At 41.9% G+C, this 25149-nt stretch overlaps 1 protein-coding gene across 1 annotated transcript in view; it reads right to left on the reverse strand.

Moving 5' to 3' along the window:
* Positions 1-25149, reverse strand: part of LOC126188668 (carboxyl-terminal PDZ ligand of neuronal nitric oxide synthase protein-like) — a 982042-nt gene that overhangs the window by 319951 nt on the left and 636942 nt on the right. The window contains exon 3 of the mRNA XM_049930273.1: positions 2985-3077. Within this exon, the coding sequence (XP_049786230.1) occupies positions 2985-3077 (93 nt within the window). The remainder of the gene's footprint in view (positions 1-2984; positions 3078-25149) is intronic.

Genomic DNA, 25149 nt, shown 5'->3' on the forward strand with positions numbered 1-25149 from the left:
GGTTCCTTTTGAGGAACACTATTGAAAAAATTTAGGGAACTGGCATTTGTGGGTGATCCTATTACCGCCAACGTGTATTTTGGGTAAGCACCACGAATATAAGATTGAAGACGTTAGGGCTCGTAAAGAGGCATATTGACAGCATTTTTTCTCGCACTGTTTGCGGGTAGAACAGAAAAGAAAATGACTAATACTGGTACAGGTTACCCTCCGCCACGCACCATACAGTGGCTTGCGGAGTAGGTACATAGATGCAGATTTGTTGACAGGACAAGTAGGCTGTAGCAGTTATACGGAGATGAAGACGCTTGCACAGGATAGAGTAAAACGGAGAGCTACATCAAAGCAGTTTTCGGACTGAAAACCACAACAACAACCCCATGAACTCGTACGAGGTTGAGTCAAATGAAAACCTTAAATTTGTACTAACAAATCGAAATTTCGCGCCGTTATCCTGTAAGTTGGTAAGCGTGCTACAAACAGCGTGCAGAATGGCCTGTAGGTGGCAGCATAGTGCATATGCACACATACCATCGCAGTATCAGTATAAAAATGGCCGCCCCACTTGCGACTTGCACCAGGGAAGAACAGCGTCCTGTTATTCGGTTTTTGCGTAGTGAAGGTGTGAAACCTATTGAAATTCATCGACGAATGAAGGTTCAGTACGTGATGCATGTCTGTCACAGCAGCAACTCTACAAATGGAGTAGGAAGTTCGCAAATGGTGTGACTTCAGTGGAAGATGCTCCTCGTCCAGGTCAGGCCCAACGAGTTGTGACTCCACAGAAAATTGCAGCAGTTGAAGCCATAGTGAAGGAAAACCGCCGAGTGACACTGAATGACATTGCAGTATGTTTACAGATTAGTCATGGGTCAGCACACCATATTGTGCATGATGTGCTCCATTTTCACAGTGTGTCTGCAAGATGGGTGCCACGGCAGCTGACTCTTGAAATGAGAGAACGACGTGTTGACACTTGTGAAGAACTTCTTCGGCGCTCTGAACGAGAAGTTGATGGCTTCCTTGCAAGAACCGTTACTGGCGACGAAATCTGGGTTCACTTCCACCAACCGGAAAAGAGAGGGAGCAAGGAATGGCGCCATTCCTCATCACCAAAACCAAAGCAGTTTCGAATAGAACCATCAGCAGGGAAGGTTATGCCGACCCTCTTTTGGGACGAAAAAATCGTCATTTTGGAGCATTACATGCCTAGAGGGGCCACTGGCAACAGTGCATCATACACAGATCTCCTAAAAAATTCATCTGCGGCCTGCAATCAAATCAAAGCGATGTGGATTGCTGTCAGCAGGTGTCCTTTTGCAACATGACAATGCAAGGCCCCAGACTGCCCGTACAACAGTTGCAACAGACGTGCATTTTGAGTGTCTTCCTCATCCACCATACTCACCAGACCTTCACCAAAGTGATTTCCATATGTTTGCACCACTCAAAGACGCAATGGGAGGAAAGAAGTTCCGTTCTGATGAAGAGGTACGTTACGCGGTGCATGAGTGGTTGCGCGGACTACCAAAAGAATTTCTTTCTAAAGGAATTTATGCACTTTGTAAAAGCTGGAGGACTTGCATTGAGCGTGGGGGAGATTATGTTGAAAAGTGATACAGCTTTGTACCACTTCTGCACAATGAATAATATTTAAAAAAATATTTACGGTTTTCATGTGACTCACCCTCGTACTTTTCAGAACAAGCGTGGATTTGGAACTAGTCAAATCCTTTTAGGAAATGGAGAAATACTGCATCCACCTTACTGCCTTGATCCATGGATTTCGGTATGTATAATGAGAAAAGGGTGAGTTGTGTTTCACATGACTGATTTTTCGGAATACGTTTTAGTTGGCACGGACGATGTCATTCTCTTCGAGAAACCACTTTAAGTGTGAGCTCAGAGTATGTTCTAAGATTCTATAACAAATGGCTGTCAAGAATATTGGACGGAAGTTCTGTGGATCACATATGTTACCCTTCGTGTAGACTCGTGTCACCTGTGATTTCTCCCAGCTACTGGGCACGGTTTTTTTGCGAGTGATCTACGGCAGATTATAGCTAACATGGGGCTAATTCGGCTGAAAACTGTGTATAGAATCTGATAGGCATTCCATCGGGCACTGGCGCTTTGTTCAGTTTTAACGATTTCAGCTGTTTCTCAGCGACACTGACACTAATATCTATTTCACTCATCTTTTCAGTAATATGACAATTAAATTGATTAATAATCCTGGATTGCTTTGAAAATGAACATTTAAAAGCAGAGGTAAGCATTTCAGCTTTTGCTTTGCTATCCATAATTTTAGTTCCAGTCTCGTCGTAGCATTTTTAAAACTTTTTCGTATTTTCTGATTGAGAATTTATGCTAGCTGACACTTATAAATTTACCGTTGTTCATTTATGTGTCTGAGAATTACTGTCGTCCCGAATAAGATATCGCTAGTTTTTTCCTGTAGATGCCTGTACCTCCCATATATTTCCTTAGGACAGGTTCACCATTAAATAATTTACTCTATTGTTAAACACCTATGTTCAATAGCCTTTTAATATATTTTTGTTACGGATCCCCCCCCCCCCCCTCCCCAAACAAACAGGTACACACAAGTGCGCATGCACGCGAAAGACTCACTTGTTTATACTGAACTCATACTCTTATGCACAGAGAAACCTACAATTTCTGTCAGAAAAAAAAAAAAATTCATTCCAGGAGAAACGAGCTATATTCCTTATAAATCGAACAACCACAATGATTCCGGTACTGAGGTATCGATGGGTATACTTCGCTTCTCATTATGTTCAAATGTGTGTGAAATCTTATGGGACTTAACTGCTAAGGTCATCAGTCCCTAAGCTTACACACTACTTAACCTAAATTATCCTAAGGACAAACACACACACCCATGCCCGAGGGAGGACTCGAACCTCCGCCGGGCTTCTCATTATTTTCTGTTTAGTTATAATACTCATAATTGAACGTACCTTTTTCTTTTTCCGAAGTGTCACACGTACTCCATCCACCGATATCTCAAGCGTCACTTTCTTTTTCTTCACACCTTTAGCCTTGAACTCGTACTGAAACATAAGAATAAAGGTAGGGAATCAATTAACTTTAACTGACCAGTCTCTCTGTTGTATTAGTGGCTTGAATTACAAAACAGGCAGCAAATCGACTATGAAGACACAAAGCAATGTGTTGCTATAAACACAGTAATATTATTAAAAAAAAGAAATATAGTTCATTATCTCGGAGATAAAACACGGGTTTATTATTCCTCTGTAGCGTAGTCGTAATATATTTTATTTGAGCAAATTTAATAGAGAACAAAAACCGTTAATTAAAAAATTGGTCTGATTCGGAACAAAGAAGATGCCTGTGATGTTTATAATCAGTAAATTCGCGATAGAATGCACCTGTAAAATAGAGTTATGCTACTATTTTGAATTGGTAAACAACCATTCGCCTAAAATCTTCTGTATCACTAGTCCTCTTTTAAGCTTGTACACGGAAAACGATGTCTCAGTATTCTACATCTACATTTATACTTCGCAAACCAACCAAAGGTGTGTGGCGGAGGGCACTTTACGTGCCACTGTCATTCCTGTTCCAGTCGCGTATAGTTCGCAGGAAGAACGACTGCCGAAAAGCATCCGTGCGCACTCGAATCTCTCTAATTTTACATTCGTGATCAACTCGGAGGTATAAGTAGGGGGAAGAAATATATTCGATATCTCATCCAGAAACGCACCCTCTCGAAACCTGGACAGCAAGCTACACCGCGACTCAGAGCGCCTCTCTTGCAGAGTCTGCCACTTGAGTTTGCTAAACATCTCCGTAACGCTATCACGCTTACCAATAACCCTGTGACGAAACGCGCCGCTCTTCTTTGGATCTTCTCTATCTCCTCTGTCAACCCGACCTGGTACGGATCTCACACTGATGAGCAATACTCAAGTATAGGTCGGACGAGTGTTTTGTAAGCCAACTCCGTTGTTGATGGACTACATTTTCTAAGCACTCTCCCAATGAATCTCAACCTTCTTTATATTACAAATGGTGTCCAGAATTCTTTCTTTAAATGGGAGTTTAACCCAGTTCCTCTACAAATTTACGTAACTGAAGTTTATTGTTTTTTCTCCGGTTTTCATAAGTTTCTGCAGCTTCGTTCCAATAAGAATTAAAAGTTCATTCAGGAGTGAAATTACTAATTACAATGTCTGTGTTTATAGTGTCCGTATCTTCACATTACAATGTTTGTCAGCCATGAATGCATATCAGAAAGGACACTGTAGTGTGAACATACACTGTAAAATTAAGGACCTTGTAACCACACATAATGTACCCATGTCTCAGCGGGCAAAAATTATGGTAAAATATCTGTGTTTGTCCCTGCAGACATCACGAAATTTGCGCTCGTAAAGGTTATGGGCTCCATGACATATGGAAGTTTTGATCGGTCCTGGAAGTTGTTAAGGCGATCGTTTGTGATAAGCGGGAAATCCGAGTTCGAATCCTGCTCTGGCGCAAATTTTCATTCATTAACAGAATTATAGCCAGACGATTTTTTTCCCTTGTTTTGTGTATGATCCTTTTTTTTCTAGTCATCAGACTTCTATTTGGTTTGATGCGGACCGCCACGAATTCTTCTCTTATGCTCCCTTTTTATCTCAGAATAGCACTTGCACCATACGTCTTCAATAATTTGTCGTATGTATTCCAGCCTCTATCTTTCCTCACAATATTTACCTTCTACAGTTTCCTCTAACACCATGGAGTTTATTCCATTGTGTCTGTTATGTGTGAACACATGTTCTATCAGACTGACCCTTCTTCTTGTCAGTGTTTTTCATATGTTCCTTTCTTCGACGATTCTGTGGAGAACTTCCGTATTCCTAATTTTCCATATCCTTCTACAGTGTCACATGTCAGCCGCTTCTATTCTCTTTTTCCCAGTTTTCCCACAGTCCATGATTTATGTCCACACATAGCTGTTCTTCTTCCTCAAATAAGGCCAGTGTTTGATATTGGTAGCCCTCTTTTCGCCAGGAATACTCTCTTTGCATGTGCATGTCATGTACTCCTTGTTTCGTCCGTCATGTGTCATTTTGCGTCTAAAGTCGCAGAATTTCTCCCCTTCAATTTTGTTGTTACGTTCAACGCTAGTCTCATTTCTGCTACTCCTCATCACTTTCGTCCGTCTTCGGTTTAGTGTGAATCAATAGTATGTGCTCACTACACTGTTCTTCCATTCAAAAGGTTATGTATTTCTTCTTCGCTTTCACTGAGAATAGCAATGTCATCAGCAAATCTTGATGTTGATACGCTTTCACCCGGGTTTTTAATCCTTCTCTTGAACATTTTCTTTATTGTCGTTATTGTTTCTTTGCATTGTACATTGTGCAAATGGGACTGAAGACTGCATGCCTGTCTTACACCCTTTTAAATCCGAGCATTTTCTTGATCTTCAGTTCCTATTGTTCCCTCTTGGTTCTTACACATCCTGTAAATTGTCCGTATTTCCCTATAGCTTACTCCTATTTTTCTCAGAATTTCAAGCAGTATGCACCAACTTACATGTTGTACGTTTCTCCTCGGTCGAAAAATCCCATGAGCGCGTCTTGAATTCTCTTAAATGTTGCTTCCATTATTAGGGGGGAGACCTGGCTCCCTAACGCCGTTACCTTTCCTAAAAGCAAATTGAACGTCACCCAACAATGTCCTCAATTTTCTTTTCAATTCTTCTATGTATTACTCGTGCCGGCATCCTAGATCGACGAGCTGTTAAGCTGATTGTTCGACAGTTCACGCAGTTATCTGCTGCTGCAGATTCTGTGGATGATACTTTGAGGAAAGTCTGATGGTATGTCCCCAGTCTCATAGATTCTGCACACCAAGCTGAATAGTCGTTTGGTTGGCACTTCCCCCAATTACTCTAGAAATTCGGAAGGAATGTTATGTATGCCTTATTTGATCTAGTCTACCAAGTCTCATATTCTGGTACTGGATTCTCTACGTCTTCCACATCGACACCCAGTCTTAGCTAATGTATACGGGGATAACAGGATAAATACGAGGCCCTCACGTGCCTTCAAGTAAAGAGATACAACGTTAAACTTGTTCCTCAGTGTTCTATTCTTCATACAGTTGTTTATAGTGCAGGTTCATACCGTTCGCTGGTGTGGTCGTGTTATATATTGTAGTTCAATCAGCTGCGTTGGATCGCTGGTATTAGCACGTAGCTTGTAAAGGTAAATGTTCAATGTTTCATTCAAGTAGGAGAATTTTGTGTATATACAAGGTGAACATTAATCACGTGCCATATGCTCCTCATATGTCGGAGGCTGTGTGATTGACGCACCGTGCTGTAAGCAGCAGAATGGCTCCTTATTCATGTCGTAACAGGCAAAGATGGTGTTTGTGTACGGCCAAGCAGATGGAAACGGTCGATAAATGGCACAGCTATACCAAAACAAGTATCCTCACAGACACCAACCACATCAAAAAACATCTCAAGCAATTTTTGGCATTTGTGTGATCAAGGAGGCGACGGACTGTGCGTACACCAAATATGGAGGACCGGGTTCCGCCTCTCGACAGTTTTCATCTGCTTGGCCGTAAACAAATACCATCTCGGCTTGTTCCAGATGTGAATACCGTACCATTCTGCTGCTTACAGTACACTTCGTCAATCACCTAGCCTGCAACACACAATGAACACACGGCACATGGCCAGAGGAACTTTCGGTCGTCAGTGCCTTCTAACTTAGCAACGATGCATTTGCGGACATATGTTCATAGGACCTGTTTTCCTCTATTTCCAATCGGGAATACGTCCCTGAGCTAATCGTTTTTATTGATGTTCACCCTGTGTAGCGCATAACGAATGGCATCAAAATGAGTGGGGTACATTTTTGTGAGTTCAGGTAAGCCGCTCCACTGTTCGACAATGACACGTATACATGTCTGAGCATTTTAAAGTCTGACATCTGCTGAAGCAAAATGTAAGTCAAGTATTATTTTCACAAATTTTCTAATGTACTACTGTCCGCATAAAATATCTGTATAGTTCTATATGCACTGTACACTATATGTTTCATTCTCGTGTTTTTTTAGCTTTTGCAGCACCAGTTGAAAAAGGACCAAAGGCCGAAATTGCAGCAGTAAACTAAATAACTCAACAGTTAACGGTGAATATGATATCCTTTAAGAAAATTTTCTATTCGATTTCTCTCTTTCCCGTCAGTGAGATCACTACGAGGACCACGTGTATTACAATAACTGATCGTTTTAATCGACTCCTAGTTCTCCGTTTGGCATTACAAGTAAATAAAATTTCTGTTGACAAGAAAGAAAATTGTATGTCGTTTCTAACAGAATGCAAAACGGTAAGACATAAGCCATACATGAAACATTTTGTTTAGTTTTTTGCTGATTAGAGCTCTCGGTACAGAAGTAATTTGAAGGAGAATTTTCTTAAATACAAAACCAAAGGACAAACTTACAAATGAACGAGGAGCTTGACTATTAGAAAATATAATTTCGTTGCAGAAGATCGTGTTTTACCTATGAAAGCCTTTTAGAATTTGCTTTTAGGAGATCCCGTCTAGAGTTTCTTGTGATAAATATTTGTAGGTTTTTTCACATTCTTATTGTCTTCTTGCTAGATACACTAAATGTAATCTGGTAAGTCTCTTTGAGTGATACGCGGATAGGTCTTGATGGTACAAAAAGTAGTTCGATGAGCCTACTGTTAAAAGGATTTGCTTCTGAAACACGATTGACCCTGAGGATCGATCTGCTTCCTTTTCTATCATCTTAAGAGCTCTAAAATAATACCAAATACTTAAGGTTCACTGCAGTATCCACCCAACATGTAATAGTTTTTGGCCAAAAAAAGCTGTGGTAACTTCCGCAAAATAGCGCAGTGATTTTGTTCTTCCTTGATTAAACTGGACTGTATTCACGCAGCACATGTTGTTTGTGTGGCTTTCTTCCGCAGCAGCTGTTGGATATCAAACTAATACTGGTTTTTCCGTCAGTATCGTACTGAAATAATATCTCTTCACCATACGCGTTGTGTTCTTATTTGTAGGAGAACTTTAGTGAATTTGCCCCTTATTCACATGTTTCAAAGCCTTCCACCAATGACCACAGAATATGCTTTATGAATCAAAGCGAAACGCGCACGTTGAAAAATGCTCTTTAACTGCAGTAAGTTTAAGACGGAAAAACAATATTAATTGAACTGATATACAGGGTGTCTATCCTGAGAGCCGTCAGTCGCAGTTTCTCAGGTGTTTCAGCAAATATTTTCGATTTCGTTTTTGCACTGTGTAGCTGGAGTCAGCTCAAACAAATACTGCTCTCACGTTTTTCGCGAGACACCCATGTTGACTGCGATGCTCCGTGTCGACGGAAATCGTCAGTTTATTTCCAGTTACAAACAAAATGATTTTCAAAGCGGAGTTTTATGTGCTCATTCGACAGAGTCGTCTCATATCAGTCTAGTTCATTAACTGTTTTATCGATGTGTGTGAACAGCCATGCTAAAACACGAAGAATAAACAGCAGTCCAGCAGTGACTCGGTAATGCCGCATGCCTGGCGGTAGCACTCAATGTGGGCCAGAGCAGTGCTGTTCTGGTTATTCTTCGAACTTTACTGCTCCTGTTAATACATATCGATAAAACAAGTACCGCACTAGACTAACACGAGACCACTCTACCGAATGGGTACGCAAAATTCCGATTTGAAATCATCTTGTTTGTGACTGGAAACAAACCGACGCTTTCCGTCAACGGTGAGCGACGCATGAAAAACATAATGAGCATTATTTGTTTGGACTGATTCCAACTACACAGTGCAAAAACTAAATTGCAAGTATCTCGTGAAACGCCAGAGAAAATGCACCCAATGACTTAGGAGAAACAACCTGCATGAGGTACGTAGATGTCAGCACTATTTTAAGACCTACCACGCATTCTGCAATCGATATGTGCTAGCTACAGTCATGTTCTGTCGCTATAGTTTTTCACAATAAGCATAAATAAGTAAATTATTTTTATGAAACATGTAATAAGCTTTTTAGACGCATCTGGAACAGGGACTCGCCAGCTTTTCCTGTAGGAGGTCTGTTCAAAACTTCACGGAACATTCTTAATTTCACGCCAATGGTGTGTTGGACAGAAATGGGGTTGGCATTCCTATACACGCTTCTGTTTAATGTGTAAGTTTCACTGTTGTATATCTGTTAGTTATTGGTCACTGCCGTGTCGAGTAGAATATTATGTATCACAGTTGGCGAATTTCGAGATGACAGAGGAGCAACGCGTCTGCATTAAATTTTGCGTGAAACTCAAGAAAACCTTTACAGAGATACAACAAATGATGCACGTATTGTTTTGTGTGCTTAAACCGTACTCGGTGTTATGGATGGTTTACACGGTTTGAAAAAGGCCAGACGGAAGTAAAAGATAAACCGTCGTTCAGGACGTCCACCGATGACTACCGAAAGATTAGATCATCATGAATTCGTGCCACATGGGGAAACTGTTAACCGAAGGTACTATCGGGACGTGTTGCGACGCCTGCGAGAAAATGTGCGAAGGAAACGGCCTCAGATGTGGCGAGATAATTCATGGCTCTTGAATCACTAAGACGCACGCGGACATTTATCCCTGTTGGTGCGTGACTATTGCACAAAAAACGAAATCACTGTGCTGCCTCATCCTCCGTACCCTCAAGACCTGAAACCTGTGGGCCTTTTTATTTCGAAAATTGAAAATCTCGTTGAAAGGACGAAGATTTGCAACGATAGGCGAGATAAAAAAAAAAAAAAATTGCTGACGGTGCGTCGCGTGGTCCAGCAAGAGGCGCACCAAGACTGCTTGCGGAAGTGGAAACGGTGTTGAGAGCGGTGTATCAATTGTGGAGGACAGTATTTCGAAGGAGACCATGCACAATAAGTAAGAGGTAACCGCAGAAAAATTTTGTGGACAAAGTTCCGCAATTTTTTGGACAGACCTCGTATGTTACGTACGACCCATACTTTCAGTCCGTTATTCAGCTCCTTCCGTAATTATATTTTATTCACTTACGACCCAACGTGTGATTTCGGTTTCATTGTTGTTATTTGTTACTGCTTATTGGCATTTCTAGAGACAAACAGCCTACCTGCAGATGCAAAATAGGGCAGGGCACAATATACAGGGTGATTCAAAAAGATGGACACAAATGGTTCAAATGGCTCTGAGCACTATGGGACTTAACAGCTGTGGTCATCAGTCCCCTAGAACTTAGAACTACTTAAACCTAACTAACCTAAGGACATCACACACATCCATGCCCGAGGCAGGATTCGAACCTGCGACCGTGGCAGTCGCGCGGTTCCGGACTGCGCGCCTAGAACCGCGAGACCACCGCGGCCGGCCGGGAAAGCTGGACACAGTTTCATTTGGCTATGTTTCCTGCCCTATACGCTCTACTTGAATTCTGTCAAGAAAATCTGAAAGAGTTCGCTTTAAAGATTCAAATAATATCGCTAGAGCGCTCGACCACCGCACTGCATGTGACTTATACAGCGTCAGTTGTAAGCGAGACGGCTACTGTGCAGCGCAAGAGTTTTTGCATTCGTGAGTTCAGTAAAAGCGAGACAGCAGCGTGCATTTCGGCGTTAATTTAAATACTGAACTCCCCCCCCCCTCCCCCTCCCCCCCCCCTTCCCAACGAGGAAGAGCATTGATCGTTGGAATAAAAAATTTGACGAAACTGGCTCTCTGAGTAAAAGTGAAAGCCTAGGTCGACCGACTGTATCGGTGGATCACGTAGAGCACATACAAGTGAGTTTTGAACGTAGCGCAAGAAATCAATCCGTCCTTTTTTGTTAATATTATTGGCTTTCGGGATGTGACCATTCAGCCAGCTCAACAGTGAATGTCAGTTATGACGATATGAACCTAAGGACAACGCAACATCGCTGATAACTTCGGCGTTGAGCGCCCGTAAGCATCAACATAAACAACACAATACCCACTCCCCGAACGGAGAAAAACTCCGACCCGGCCGGAAATTGAATCCGGACCTCTTTGCTTGACTATGGAGGCGGACAAAATTAAACTGTTGAGCGAGAAGGGAACTTGGACTACCGCCAACAACTGTATGGCGTATATTCAGGCCCCGATTAGTGTACAAAACTATAATGTCTACAAGTGGTACACGTTCGCGCAAACAATATGGTAGAGCGTGTGGAATTTTTTGATCTTATGCCTCAAAACATGGAAGAACATGAATTATTTCTTTCTGCTTTAATTTTTAGTGATGAAGCAACGTTTTGTGTAAATTGGGAAGTCCACAGGCACAACGTACTTGTAGGGGGCTACAAAATCCCCATGTAACAGTGGAATGAGAGAGGGGCAGCCCAAAGTCAATGTTTTTTGCCCCGTATCGTTGATAAAAATTTATGGAATTTTTTTTTTGACGACAGTATGGTTACTAGAGTAATGCCAGTCAAAATGTTGCAAAACTGGCTTGTTTCTCAAATGAACGAAAATACATCAAATTATCTTTTCCAGCATGGCGGAGCTCTACCCCACTGCCATTTGAATCTTCGATGTTTCCAGGACAAATCTCTACCTCAAAAGACGGAGAGGTCGCATGGAGAATGAAAACCTAACACTTCATGATGGCCACCGACGTCTTCTAATCTCACATCCTGCGACGTCTTCTTGTGGAAGTTCGCGGAAGATGTAGTTTGCATACCACCTCTTCCCTCTGATATGAATGACCTAAAAATTAAAAACAAGCGTATGACGTCAGTGGCCAGGGGTTCCCAGTCGGGAACTTCAGCCACCAAGTGCAGATCTTATTGAGTGCGACGCCACATTGGGCGACCTGCCCGTCGACAATGGGGATGAAATGGTGATGAGGACAGCTCAAAACCCAGCCCCTGAGGGAGAAAATCGCCCTCCCCAACCGTGAATCGAACCCAGGCCCCCGTGCGTGGCAATCCTACCCACTGACCGTTCAGCTAACGGGGCCGTGAACTCAGTGAGGTAAGATATTTGTCATTGATTGTGGGATGAATTCAGCTACGGTATAGATGTTCTCCGTGTGCCAGAGGAGTTCATACTGAACATCTGTAAATTTCCTCGTATGGATAATCAAATGTAATTTACAGACCTAAACACCAACTTATAGTACAGGAAACATACCCAACTGAAACTGTGTCCATCTTTTTGAAGCACGTTGCACTTAAGAGGAACTTTACGTTAACACGCTTGGAATCATAGGCTACCAAATTACAAAAAACAAATAAATAAATAAATAAAAGTGCCGATACTGCTAGAAACAAAGCATCAGACGTCAGCGAGACAACGTGCCTAATAGTGCGCTGCTGGGCAATAATTGTGAACGGCGAGTAGCATGTGAAATGTGAACGAATGGACCAACAAACAGACAAGATGCTCATCCTGTTACAGTGTGTGAAATGTCCACGGGACATGAGGGAGTGAACAGCTGCGACCGCAAACAGTCATTTAATGAGCTTGCGCCAGTTAAATGGCGCTTTGTTCCGGGGCAGCCGGCGCAGTATACACCGCAGACGGCATTAACAATTCCATATGATGTGCTTAACGCCTGATTTGTACATTACAGCACTCCGCGAGCAAACTGGAAAGCCACCGGATCATGAACTTTAACTACAGGTTAACTTTGTATTTGATCTCAGAGTTGGAACTGTGGGAAACTATAAATTAATAATCATGATGATTGTGGTGATCATGTAGTTTCATACGGAACAGTCATACTGAAATCTCCTCCAAAGGTAATAAACGCAAGAAGTACTGAATACTATTGCAAATATACTGCGTTAGAAGCTACTGTTGCAACTAATTCATTTCTCTTCTTGGAGCTGATTAACTCCCCATCTAACAAAAAATGTTCAAATGTGTGTGAAATCTTATGGGACTTAACTACTAAGGTCATCAGTCCCTAAGCTTACACACTACTTAACCTAAATTATCCTAAAGACAAACACATACACCCATGCCCGAGGGAGGACTCGAACCTCCGCCGGGATCAGCCGCACAGTCCATGACTCCTCATGTAACATGTCTTTTTTTTAATGGCTCTGAGCACTATGGGACTTAACATCTGAGGTCATCAGTCCCATAAACTTATAACTACTAAAACCTAACCAAGCTAAGAATATCACACACCCATGCCGAGGCAGGATTCGAATCTGCGACCGTAGCAGCAGCACGGTTCCGGACTGAAGCGCCTAGAACCGCTCAGCAAAAAATGCTGGCTCTAACATGTCTATACATAGGAGAAAACAAAAACATCTGCGATGATCTGCACAGTAAAGCATTAACAAAACAATTTTTGATCTTTCCTTACGTGAAGTACACGATCCTTGATGCCGTTTATCTCCGTCATTATATGAGGTAACACAGCACTATTACACTGGAATCAGGTCTCGCGATTCGGAATGATTACTACTGAATGCTTAAAGTGGTATCTTTGTAATAAGTTGATCAATTTCGTTGGCGAGCCGAAAGATTCCCTATTGTTGGCCTGACATACTCCCGACCAATTGTTCATTGGGGAGCAGTGGTACAGATGGCAATGACAGTACGCCGTTCAGTCACATTAACGTAACCACTGCCCATGTTCGACGACAACGTGCAATAACCACTCACAGACGGAGGGTGTATAAAGCGTGTCCGGGGGACTCGGAAAACAGTGCGTTCGTTGTCCTCATATGGAAACGGACCGATTTATATGGCGTCTAAAGGGACATCAACATTGGCTTTCGGGCCAAGGGTGAAAGCACTTCCGAAACAGCTAAGTCTGTAAACTGTTTGTGAATACCGTGTATGGAAAAATAGCGGTATCCAAAGACAACTAGGGAGCACCAGGGCGACAGGCGACAGGACGAACGACGGCTACGAAGATGTGTAACGGCAACTATTGAGCACTGACCCCCCTCCTACCCCCCCAGATGGACCAAAAGGCAACCAACAATGTCTCCTCAACGACCGTTCAGCGAGCTGTGATACTTATAGGCCTCTGCAGGAGGCGCCTGGTTCATGCAACCATGCTGACTGCTGTTCACTGGAGACGATGCTGGAATTTGCACGCCATTACCCCAACTGGACGTCCACTAAGTGGAGGAAGGTGCGCTTTCCAGATTAATCACGCTATATGTTCCAGCGGAGAGATGGCCGTCGGTACCTTCCAGAACCTGACTGACTCCCTTCATGCACGTCCACGCTGCAAAAAGTGGTTATTCAGGCTTCTGATAGGTGGTCACATTAATGTTACTGGGGCGTGTATATGCGCTCGTACATCAATATACGAATGTTATTGACACGTGATGTTGTTTATGTATGTATCTACTCTCATAATACTTGTAAAATGGTGAACAGTACAAATGAAAAGAGAGCCCTTCAATATCGTGTTAACCACACAGACGGCAGCTCTGGCCGAGCGGCTCTAGGCGCTTCAGTACCGAACCACGCTGCTGCTACCGTCGCAGGTTCGAATCCTGCCTCGCGCATGGATGTGTGTGATGTCCTTAGGTTAGTTAGGTTTAAGTAGTTGTAAGTTCTAGGGGACTGATGACCTCAGATGTTAAGTCCCTTAGTGCTCAGAGCCATTTGAACCATTTGACTACGGGTGCACGCTGTATGGGTCAGGAAGACCCTCTTATTTGCAGACCCTTGACGCTGTCCACCATGCGGGGATTCGACTGGCCACGGGTGCTTATCGGACTGGTCCCATACACAGCCTCTGTGCTGAGGCGGGAGAACCGCCACTTACCATCCGGCGGCAGCTCCTGTTGGTTCGCCAGGCTTGTAAGTTTCTTGCAGCTCCAACCTCATCCGCTCATCATATTGTTGCTCGTCAGCCTCTGGGGCGCCTTTTTTCCAACCGTCCACGAGCTACGATGCCGTTAGGGATCCGTGTGGAACATGTGCTGGAGTCCCTCGGTGTGGAGCCCGTACGGTCAAAAAATCCAGGGTTTTAACCGCGTGCCACCCTGGTTACTGGAGAGGCCCAGACTGATTTTGGATTTGGTGCGGTACAAGAGAGATTGGCACTCCTGCCCCCGTTTTTAATGCATAATTTTGTGCCATTTTATCTTAGCTCCTCGACTATGTTACTGTTTTCACGGTTGGGTCGAAACAGGAGGATTCTGTTGGTTGCTCTGTTGTTTTTCCAGATCGTGTCCTCAAGATCCGACTGCCTCAAGCATTTACTGTCTTTGATGCAGAATTGCCTGCGATTTTTCGGTCACTGGAGCAGATGAGATGCTGTTACAGTCCCAAATTTCTTGTCTGTTCCGATTCACTAAGTGCCCTTCACACATTACAACGTTTGTATCCAGCAGAGAAAATAGTCCAGAACATCCAGGACGCTTTCCTCCAACTACAACGACTGGGGAAGGAGGTGGTTTTCTGCTGGGTTCCAGGGCACGTCGGCACTGCTGGGAACGAAAGGGCAGATATCCAGCCAAGGAGGCGTGTCTCGATCCGTAAGTATTTCAGTGCGCTATCCCCTTGTACGCACTCACCTCGCTATTGAGCTCAGGAGTCATGTGTCGGTGGGACGATGAGTGGCTAGAAATGACTGACAATAAGCTCCGTTTAGTCAATCCCACAAGGCGTGTATACTTCTTTCCAGCTACTTAGACGGGACGAGGTTCTCCGCACTCGGCTTCGGATAGACCACAGTCCTACGACGCATGGCTTCCTGCTCCGGTGAAAGGACCCTCCAATGTGTGGTACTTGTGGTTTTCAGGTCACTGTGCGCCACGTTTTATTGGATTGCGCTTTATTTTCTGACCAGTGGGCCGCGGCTGACTTGCCGGCGGATGTGCCATCTCTTTTAGGAAATACTTAAACGAATGTGGTTAACGTGTTAAAGTTCTGTGACTTGTCCAATGTTTTTACCAAGATTTTAGGGAGAGGTTCTTAATTTGTTCAGAGGGTGAGTGGCTTGCCCATATTTTACGTAAGTTGCCAGCCAGTGACAATTTCCTGTGGCGTCCTTGACGCACCTTTCTCATTTTCCTTACGTTTTATTTTCTTATACAGCGTTTTTCATCTTTTCTTGCTTTCTTTGCGTGTATGCTACCATTTTACTAAATTTGTCCACATTCATTTCTTTTAATGTGTGTCAGGGCGTTGAGCGCCCATAAGCCCCAACACACACACACACACACACACACACACACACACACACACACACTTTACTACAATCAGACGTATGTGCGGAGTGGGGTGAAACGTAGGACCAGTCGGTGTTAACTGGGTCACTGAAGTGAAATGCTAGGAAGCCCTTCGAAGATACTCAATCACCGACTAATTATTCTAAGTCCCAACGACTTGAGTATAAAGCCTAGCACCGCTTTCAGTGGAAAGGCCCTTCAAAAGATGAAGTTACATGCACCAAACAACAAGTGCTCTCGAAAGTTCAAGTATGAATTTCGCAATTTTTCCTGCAAATACTTTGTGAACAAGCTGAATTGCCGCGCAGTCCGACACAGCAGAAACGCGTCCCGTACAGTACACAGCGTTTTGTTTATTGTGTGTGGCTGGCACGATATTAAACGACTCTTTTCATTTGTACTGTTCACCTTTTTACAAGTATTATGAGAGTAGATAGCTACATAAACAACATCACGTGTCAATAACATTCGTGTACCTGCCGATTGATGTGCGAGTGCATATACACGATCCGTTTCCCCCCTCCCCATTGGTTTTCAGCTGACTCTGTCTAGATTCACCAGGCTCGAAAAACACATCTGTTTAGAATAACACACGATATTTATACAAGAAATGTACCTTCACATACAAATTTAATTTCTGAACAAACTGAAATTAGCCGGCCGAGGTGGCCGTGCGGTATAGGCGCTGCAGTCTGGAACCGTGAGACCGCTACGGTCGCAGGTTCGAAACCTGCCTCGGGGATGGATGTGTGTGATGTTCTTAGGTTAGTTAGGTTTAACTAGTTCTAAGTTCTAGGGGACTAATGACCTCAGAAATTGAGTCCCTTAGTGCTCAGAGTCATTTGAACCAAACTGAAATTATACACTACATGTCCGACTGAAATATCCGTTAAGCTATCGTGATTTCTATCACTTTCAGGAAGTATGAGTTCTTAAGAGTTAAAATACGCCTTAATTTTATGAGACAATACGTAGGGCCTTTTCTATATAGGAATAATCCCTGTGCGTAAAATGTATTCGCAGATGCGACTATGAACAACCATCAGCTGTGTAAGAGAGTGACGACAATGAGAATTCATGCTGGACTAGGACTCGAATCCGCATTTCCCGTTTTAGGCGAACAGTCGCCTTAAACACTTTGGCTATCCGTGCATGACCCACGGCCAGACCCAACTTCTATATCGATTCATCCGTGCATCATGTCCAAAGGAACAATGCATCGTTCTTCTTAACAACGCTGGCGCTGCAGTAATTCCCTCTTTCCAATTATGAACTTAGAATTGACGTAGCCGTTACGGTTACGGGATAATCACTTAAATTAATAATACGCGTAATCTAACGTTGATCTCAATTTACGCAAAAGCAGCGACATTTACATTTTAATTACATTTGTTCCAATATGTAGCTCTTAAATCTAGTGCATTCTGGTGTGAGTAACATTCTGTTAATCATGCAGCTTCTCGAAAGTAATCAGATATTGCAACAAGTGATGGTCTCCCGCCAACTAAGCAAACATGTTCATAATGCAAGTGAATATATTTATAGATAGTTCTCATCGGAATGTGTTGACACCTCGATAAGTCTGGTATCAATTTTGTTACCAAAGTTAATTAATGATATATGTTTTTAATTAACTCTAGCACTGGAACAGCTGGTAGGATTACAGGGCACTGATAACCAGTAATAGCAACTCATCTTTACCTTTAATTTGCCGTTTTTGCCTGTTGAATATCTTTATTCCTTCATTAAAGGTCAAAACTAGAGCTATAAAACTACTGTAGACCATTGCAGACTATCGTAAGTAAGCATAGGCTACAATAGTTTTCCTAGTAGCTGTGGCTTCTTAACATCGTAACCGCATTACCTATATGTTAGACGTGTTGCATACCTATTGGGCGTTACATCATTTCGATCGCTTTGTTTGTGCGTGCTATCAGTGTCTTACTAGATTCCTCTAGAAACTGGAATTGGTGAACTGTCTGGAAACTGAGTGAGGACAGTTATATATATGTTCTTCATAATTATCCTCCTGTCTTTTACTTAAAAAATTTACACCAAAATTGAAATTTTCATTGTTTGATTGTGGTTTTATTAGAAAATTGTTGATTTGTAATTTGAAACAGTGGAATGCTGTAATTAAAAATAAAAAAAAAAACGATTTATCATATAGCGCTAAAAATGCAGTTCCCTCAATTAAAAGGCAAACTTAAAGCAAAAAGGAAAACAAAAACATACCACTCATAACCTAAGTACTTCATAAAGCTTATATAAAACGTGTTTTCTGTTACTGCTGGGCAAATTTTGCTGTTATCAGTAATAAAAGAAAACTCTTCCCTTTGGTCAAGAAGAAGAACGTTCTGCTGAGCACAAAATGACAACTATAATCACATTACTGTTTGTATTTGTAAACTGTACTTGCATCGGAATCAATAGCTTGGTTACATAAAAGCGCAGAAGTTATGCGAACAGCTAATTTTATTGCTTATGAAAAGTAATGCATGTTTTGTAAGGATATAAAACACACAGTGGACTAACACTGAACTAGGGGTGTTCTAATCCTTTGCATAACAAACAGAAAACGAAGAGAAGTAGTCGGCTCTCAGCTCCTCTCTCTGAACTACTGAACCGTAGTTTTGGTACAGCGCAATTCTAACCGCAACTAATGTGAACAATATAAAATGCCGCTACACTATTTTTGTGTTCTGTTAGAGAGCTGTCTTAGCTTCGAACAGCTCAGATGAGTCTCAAAGGCCAGGGTTTTCCCACCCGCAGCCAACGACGTCTCATCTTCTGGGGTGACGTAAGGCAATCCCTCTCTAAGAACGGGTACCCATCTGCAAGCCGCTCTCCGTCCGGCGCGCCCTGATTCACCCCTCGCATTGTCACTTTGCTGTCACAATGCTCATTCATATCTACACGTCTTCTGGCGTGGATTTCAAGTCGTTACGTCATAAAGTCAAGTATAATCTAACATTTTAGAACGCTTGTACTAACGTAAGTCTTTATTCAAGAGTGAATGTGAAACGGCTGATGATGACGACGACAATGATGATGATAACAATGATGATGATCAAACTATTAATATCTGAAGCCTTAGCAAGGCCGTTAACAAAACTTTCCGTTCGTATCATCTAGTTGTGAAGTGACTGCACACTAGTAATATATCCAGTTTTATGAAAATCAGTTGTATGCCCAGGATATCTCGACGTAAGGTTGGAGGACACATATGAACAACATGTATATCGTTACGCAGGATGTTAGAAATTTCTACAACGTATTCGGAAAGTTTCAGATATTAATGACAGATTATGCTCCCATTTTATGGTATGACACGAATGCAAAAAAGGGTGTACTTGATTCTGAAAACGATTTTTGAAGTTATATCCACAATTTTATTGATGCTGCACATTTGGCATTAGATTACGTAAGGATCTCTTTATTTGTCTTGTCTCTTGCATATATTACCTAAGCAGGCGGCTACCCTTTATTAACTCATGAGCGAATCAACAAGTGTTGTCACATACACCATTACATCGGAGATGTTGACTCTACGACAATAAACATGCAGGGCGCAATGGGGGATGGTAAACAACTGCCGTATACTGAAAATCCGAAACATGACAAGTACTGTCATTTCGTGGACAAAAGGCAATGTCACCATACTGCCAGGCCAAAAATCTACCGTCTGTCGGCTCATCGAATAAGTTGTACAACTCACTATAGGCGAATCACTTTAAACAATGACAGATAGCTATGTAGCATAGCAAAGGACTGATATCTATTTTGAGCTACGGTTCTCTATTTCCTCACTAGCGATAAACGATTAATTGCACCCAGCAGTTGTTTTCTTGTTCCTTCATTGAACAGATCTTCTCTTTCTACTTCAGTGTACAGATTATGGGGGTGCATTCTTCTCCAGGAGTGTATGAGAGCTCTAAAAGAGGAAATAGTTACCTAGACACCATACAAGTGCACGATCTGTTAAGTATACAGATCCCAGAAACTGGGTTCTATAATGTGTTTTCCACTGTACTTGCCAGTGTCGCTAATATGACAGTGATGTGAATGTTATAACGAATACAGAAGGAAACTTACGAATTCTTAAGAAATTTGAACTCTATGGTAAAACGGAAAAGAAGGTAAAAATATTTTAGGATCTAAGCTGGCATGACGTACGAGTGGCATTCAGGGCTTTAGAATTCATTCTAGTTTACGCAAATCCCTATTAAAAATTATAATAGAATATGTTATACCAGAAAATGACATATAGACTTAGAAAGATGACACTGGTTGCGTTATGATTAGCCGAATATTCAGGAGTCAGTTAACGCCCTGTAGTGTGTACCAGGAACTGATGTGGAAGACAACTTTACTTAGCAGGAGTTAATAATGATAAATTAAGAATGAACCGAATGAAAAAAATTCGCCGAGGCGGTTGACCTTTATCTATAGCGATTTAGGACCTGAGAAGTTATTAAATGTGTTATAGACCCGGACGAGTAATATGAAACATATGTATTCCAGTAATGTCTAACAGAAGGTGGATTATTGAGACAGTTAAGAGCGTATTGAGAAATGAGAAAGTTAGGGTTTAGCTCAAATGTCGCACAAATAGCGAAGATAGGTTCAAGAAGGTACGTTCCAGTAACATGGCTATCAGATGACAGTCTCTATGACTGAAAGTAGGAAAGACTGCTTTTTATTTGGTACACATACTAGAAGAAAGCTCAAATTATGCGTATAAAAACTCAAAACGCGGAAATTAAGAATAGAGGAGAGAAGTGTGTCTGTTAGCTGAGCTTCAAAATTAGACAAGATGCAGCAGTACATGTTACCGAATGCTGTTGAGAAAAGTGTTAAACCCTCCTCTGCCTCTTCATTATCTCGGTGTATTGGACACCTGCCCCACAGATTCTCATCCTGACCGTAAGCCCGGCCTTAGAATCCTCTCATACTCGCAAACATAATTAAACTTCTCTCCTAATCGATGCGATCGTGATCAAGCTACTGACAGAAATAATGGACCGGTGGGAAGATTACAAAGATACGTACGTGAGAGTAATAGAAAAACTAAGGTAAGGAGATATATGGAATAAAAGCCTCATTAATTTATTCAGTTAATGTGATAGTACTGAAATGAATCGCAAAGAGTGCTTTAACTGTGCAGCCATTGTAGAGTATGGGACTGGCCGTCACTGCTTTGTTCACAGGAGAAAATTACACACAGTGAACATTGAAATACACTAGAAAATGAAGGAAAGTGAGAGAGATGTGTATAATGATGCTATGGTGGCAACAGAACGTTTAGGGTTACCTGAATGGTAGCATGGACGTTTCCAGGGGTCAGTTGCGATTGTTCTTTTGAGCTATCACCATTATACTTATTAATTACTTTGTAACACAGAGTAAGCAAGAAGATGCTTAAATGATTTCCTCATTGAAACGAGTAGCTAACTAAATACTCGTAGTTCTGAGGTCTCAGCACTTAGTGGCGCCTAAACTGTTGTCTCATACAGCTTGGATGCTGACCGTACCTGTCGCAGAAACGCGTGTTAAATTCTTCGTGATAGTCCAAAAAGCAGAGACACAGTGCTCGCTTAGGGTGCTGTTTCAAACCTTGGCTACCAGAGAAAACAGTCGATGGATCAAAATGGATCTATTACTTAAGTCCTGCCTAACTGACCTCTGGAGCTCTCTTGGAAATACACCTCTGTGATGCTAAGATGCCAGGGACTAGCACATCCTAATGGCCAGTGTCATCTTGCTGGTTTCTGTCTGTACGTGAAAGAACGAAGGTTTCTATACTATCATATGGTTTTAACGGAAACAGCCAGCCTGGTGATCATAAGTATCTTTGTAGTATATATAAGCATCGATTGGAAAAGATCAGGGAAAAATACCTCTATACCCATGTATCACCTACACTATTTGCTGTCTCTCAGCCGCCTTCGCATCACACATCAAGTTGATATACAAATTTGCTCACTCATCAGTTATTGCAGTTTGTGAATTTTATTTTTAGCTTCCAGATTTTTCACTTTCTTTAGTCTAAACAGTTCTCAAGTTTTATCGCCATCGCTTGAAGGTATGGCACTACAAAGTAAGATAACACATAATAGGCAATAATACATGTAGCAGAATGATAGAAGTTTAGAAGTTAATAATATTTTTCAAAAAGTGGTTCACTTGTCTCTAAAACTGGCTTAAATGAATTAAAATATTCCAGAAAATTAATTTCTTGAGCACCTCATTGCTGCATGCGAAAAGTGAAATATGCGACTACCCCTGAAAAAAAAAACATGTTAATGAAATTGCTAAAATTTAGTGAACATGAAATGAATTAGTATGTCATATTCAGTGTGCTCTATAGTTTTTTCGTATCGGTTTTGGGACGTGAAAAGATTGTACTAACGTCTGGATATCGGAACCTACACATATTTTGTTTACACTACAAGGTAAAAAAATTGAACCATGAACGGTCCCAGGAATAACGAGGAAAGCTACTGGCAGAATAGTATTATACACGGATGATAAGTGTCTTTGGCTATTACACTACGATGATCTGCATCCGTGCAGGAAACACTGCTCGTCGTTGTTCATGTGCTGTGTATGATTGTTGCCTTGTTTGTACATCGACGTGATCTGCTTGCCCCAGCGTTACCTGGTGACAGCCTCCGTGCAACACGTCTCCCGCTAGCGTAGCGCGCATGGTCGTGAATATGCAAGGCACTCCAGTGGCAGCACGTCCTCAACCCACCCTCAGACACGACGCATCTGTTCTAACGCCTGTTGGAAAAGTGGAACATAACGCCTGCATAATCTCAATTCGTCACTATTCATTTGTTACTGACCCTACAGAAAATAAATTAAATGATATTCTTGCGTTTTTCATGATACGCGCACGTATCATGAGTCCACGTCCATCACAACCAGCTGAAAAAATGCTGCTATAGGAGCACAAAAAGCCAAATACATTCCTGTTTAAAATACCAGCTGCTCTTTCTGCCTTCCTCAGAACATTTCAAAATTTTCCAAAAAAATTTGACATGCTAATATATTCGCGCTTTTCTTAACATGCAATTCAGCTAGTAGCTTAATCCTTCCTTCCTGCTGCCACTTCCACTTTCTCTCTATTGCTGCCGCCCCCCCCCCCCCCCCCCCCCAGCCACTGTCAACTATATTCCACTGTGTTTCTTTCTTTCTATCACACTGCCGTTGCCTCCTTCGAACTTTCTATAACACAACTACTCTCTACTATCTTCCTTTATTCACAACTAGTCCATCTATTTTCCGTCGCTACTCTCTCTCTCTCTCTCTCTCTCTCTCTCTCTCTCTGTCTCCCCCTCGCATGCCAAAATTTCATGGCATGTTCCAAAGATACTGAGGAAGGTTGAATGAGGCAGCTCGTACCCCACTACTCAGTCAGAGTCTTTTAAATAAATAGAAACATTTTTTGTGCTCCGATAGGATAATTTTGAGCTGGTTCCCTTCTTTTCCCTGCTGCAGCACTGACTCATATGAAAATAAATGTATTGGTCAGCAAAATTTGGATAGTTTACTTACGTGAAACTGAAATAATGTAAAACTAATGTTAAACCTCAGATAGGATTTTGAGTGCAAATTAATTTCCATGTACTTCAGTACTAAAAGATAGGACTTGATAGTCTATGTTTTTTCCTCACACTGAATTTTACGCTGTATCTCGCAAAAGGATAGAGATGTGAAGAAAATTTTCAACGTTGTTCGAGAACGGAGTCTTAGGAATACTTCGTAAAAATTTCAGTCATTTGCTGCGCATATTTTGGAATCCTCGGCTGGATTTTGGTCCGTTGGTGCCGGCTAAAATATATTAACATAAAAAAAAATTTGTAGGGTTCCCCGAGGAACTGTCCAGTAACTAATGGTATCTCTACAACTCTCACCAAGCATACCCTTCTTTTTTCGTCTCTTCATCTCAGAGTAGCACTTGCCAACATACGCCCTCAATTATTTGCTGGCTGTATTTCAATCCCTGTCCTCAATTATTTGCTGGATGTTTTCCAATCTCTGTCTTCCTCTACAGTTTTTGCCCTCTACAGGTCCTTCTAGTACCACAGAAGCTATTCCCTGATCTCTTAACAGATGCCCTATCATCCCGTCCCTCCTTTTTCTCAGTGTTTTCCATCTATTGCTTTCCTCTTAGATTCTGCACAGAACCTGCTCATTCCCTACCTTATCATTCCACTTGATTTTCAACATTCATCTTCAGCACCACGTCTCAAATACTTCGATTCTCTTCTGTTCCGGTTTTCCCACAGTTCACGTTTCACTACCCTACAATATGACACAAATTTATTTACTTTTTTTTTTTGCAGATAACACAATTGTTTTTGTGAAAGACGTGGAATGTAAAATAAATGACGTAGGAAATAATGTAATCGGGAACATCAACACACGGCCTCCAGCGAACGGATTAACGCTTAACTGTAACAAAACGCAATATACACAGTTTCAGAGAGGAAACACTTGTAAAACCTGAATTTTATTGTTCCAGGATCTTTAAACAGTCGTGAGGTTGACTATCTTGAATTCTTGGGGCTGAGGGTTGAAGGGAGGCTTTCTTGGAAATAGCATGTTAACAATCTCGTATAGAATCTGAAAGCCTTAACGTTCACTGTAAGAATGATCTCCACTGGGTCTGCTACTGAAACGTCATGGCTTGTTTACTTTGCTTCGTTTCACTATATCTCGTACGATGTTAAGTTCTTGGGTAACTCTGTGCATTCACGAGGAATATTTTTACCCGAGAAAAAGGCACCCAGACCGATCATCTGTGGCAGTTTTCCAACTGCAGTTAGGCTATTGTTCAGGTGTTTGGTAATTTTAACCTTTCTATTACTGTAGAAACAAGGTTTTTAGATGAAACTGCTTTAGATT

Source organism: Schistocerca cancellata, chromosome 5 (genome assembly GCF_023864275.1).
Source record: "Schistocerca cancellata isolate TAMUIC-IGC-003103 chromosome 5, iqSchCanc2.1, whole genome shotgun sequence".
NCBI classification, from domain to species: domain Eukaryota; kingdom Metazoa; phylum Arthropoda; class Insecta; order Orthoptera; family Acrididae; genus Schistocerca; species Schistocerca cancellata.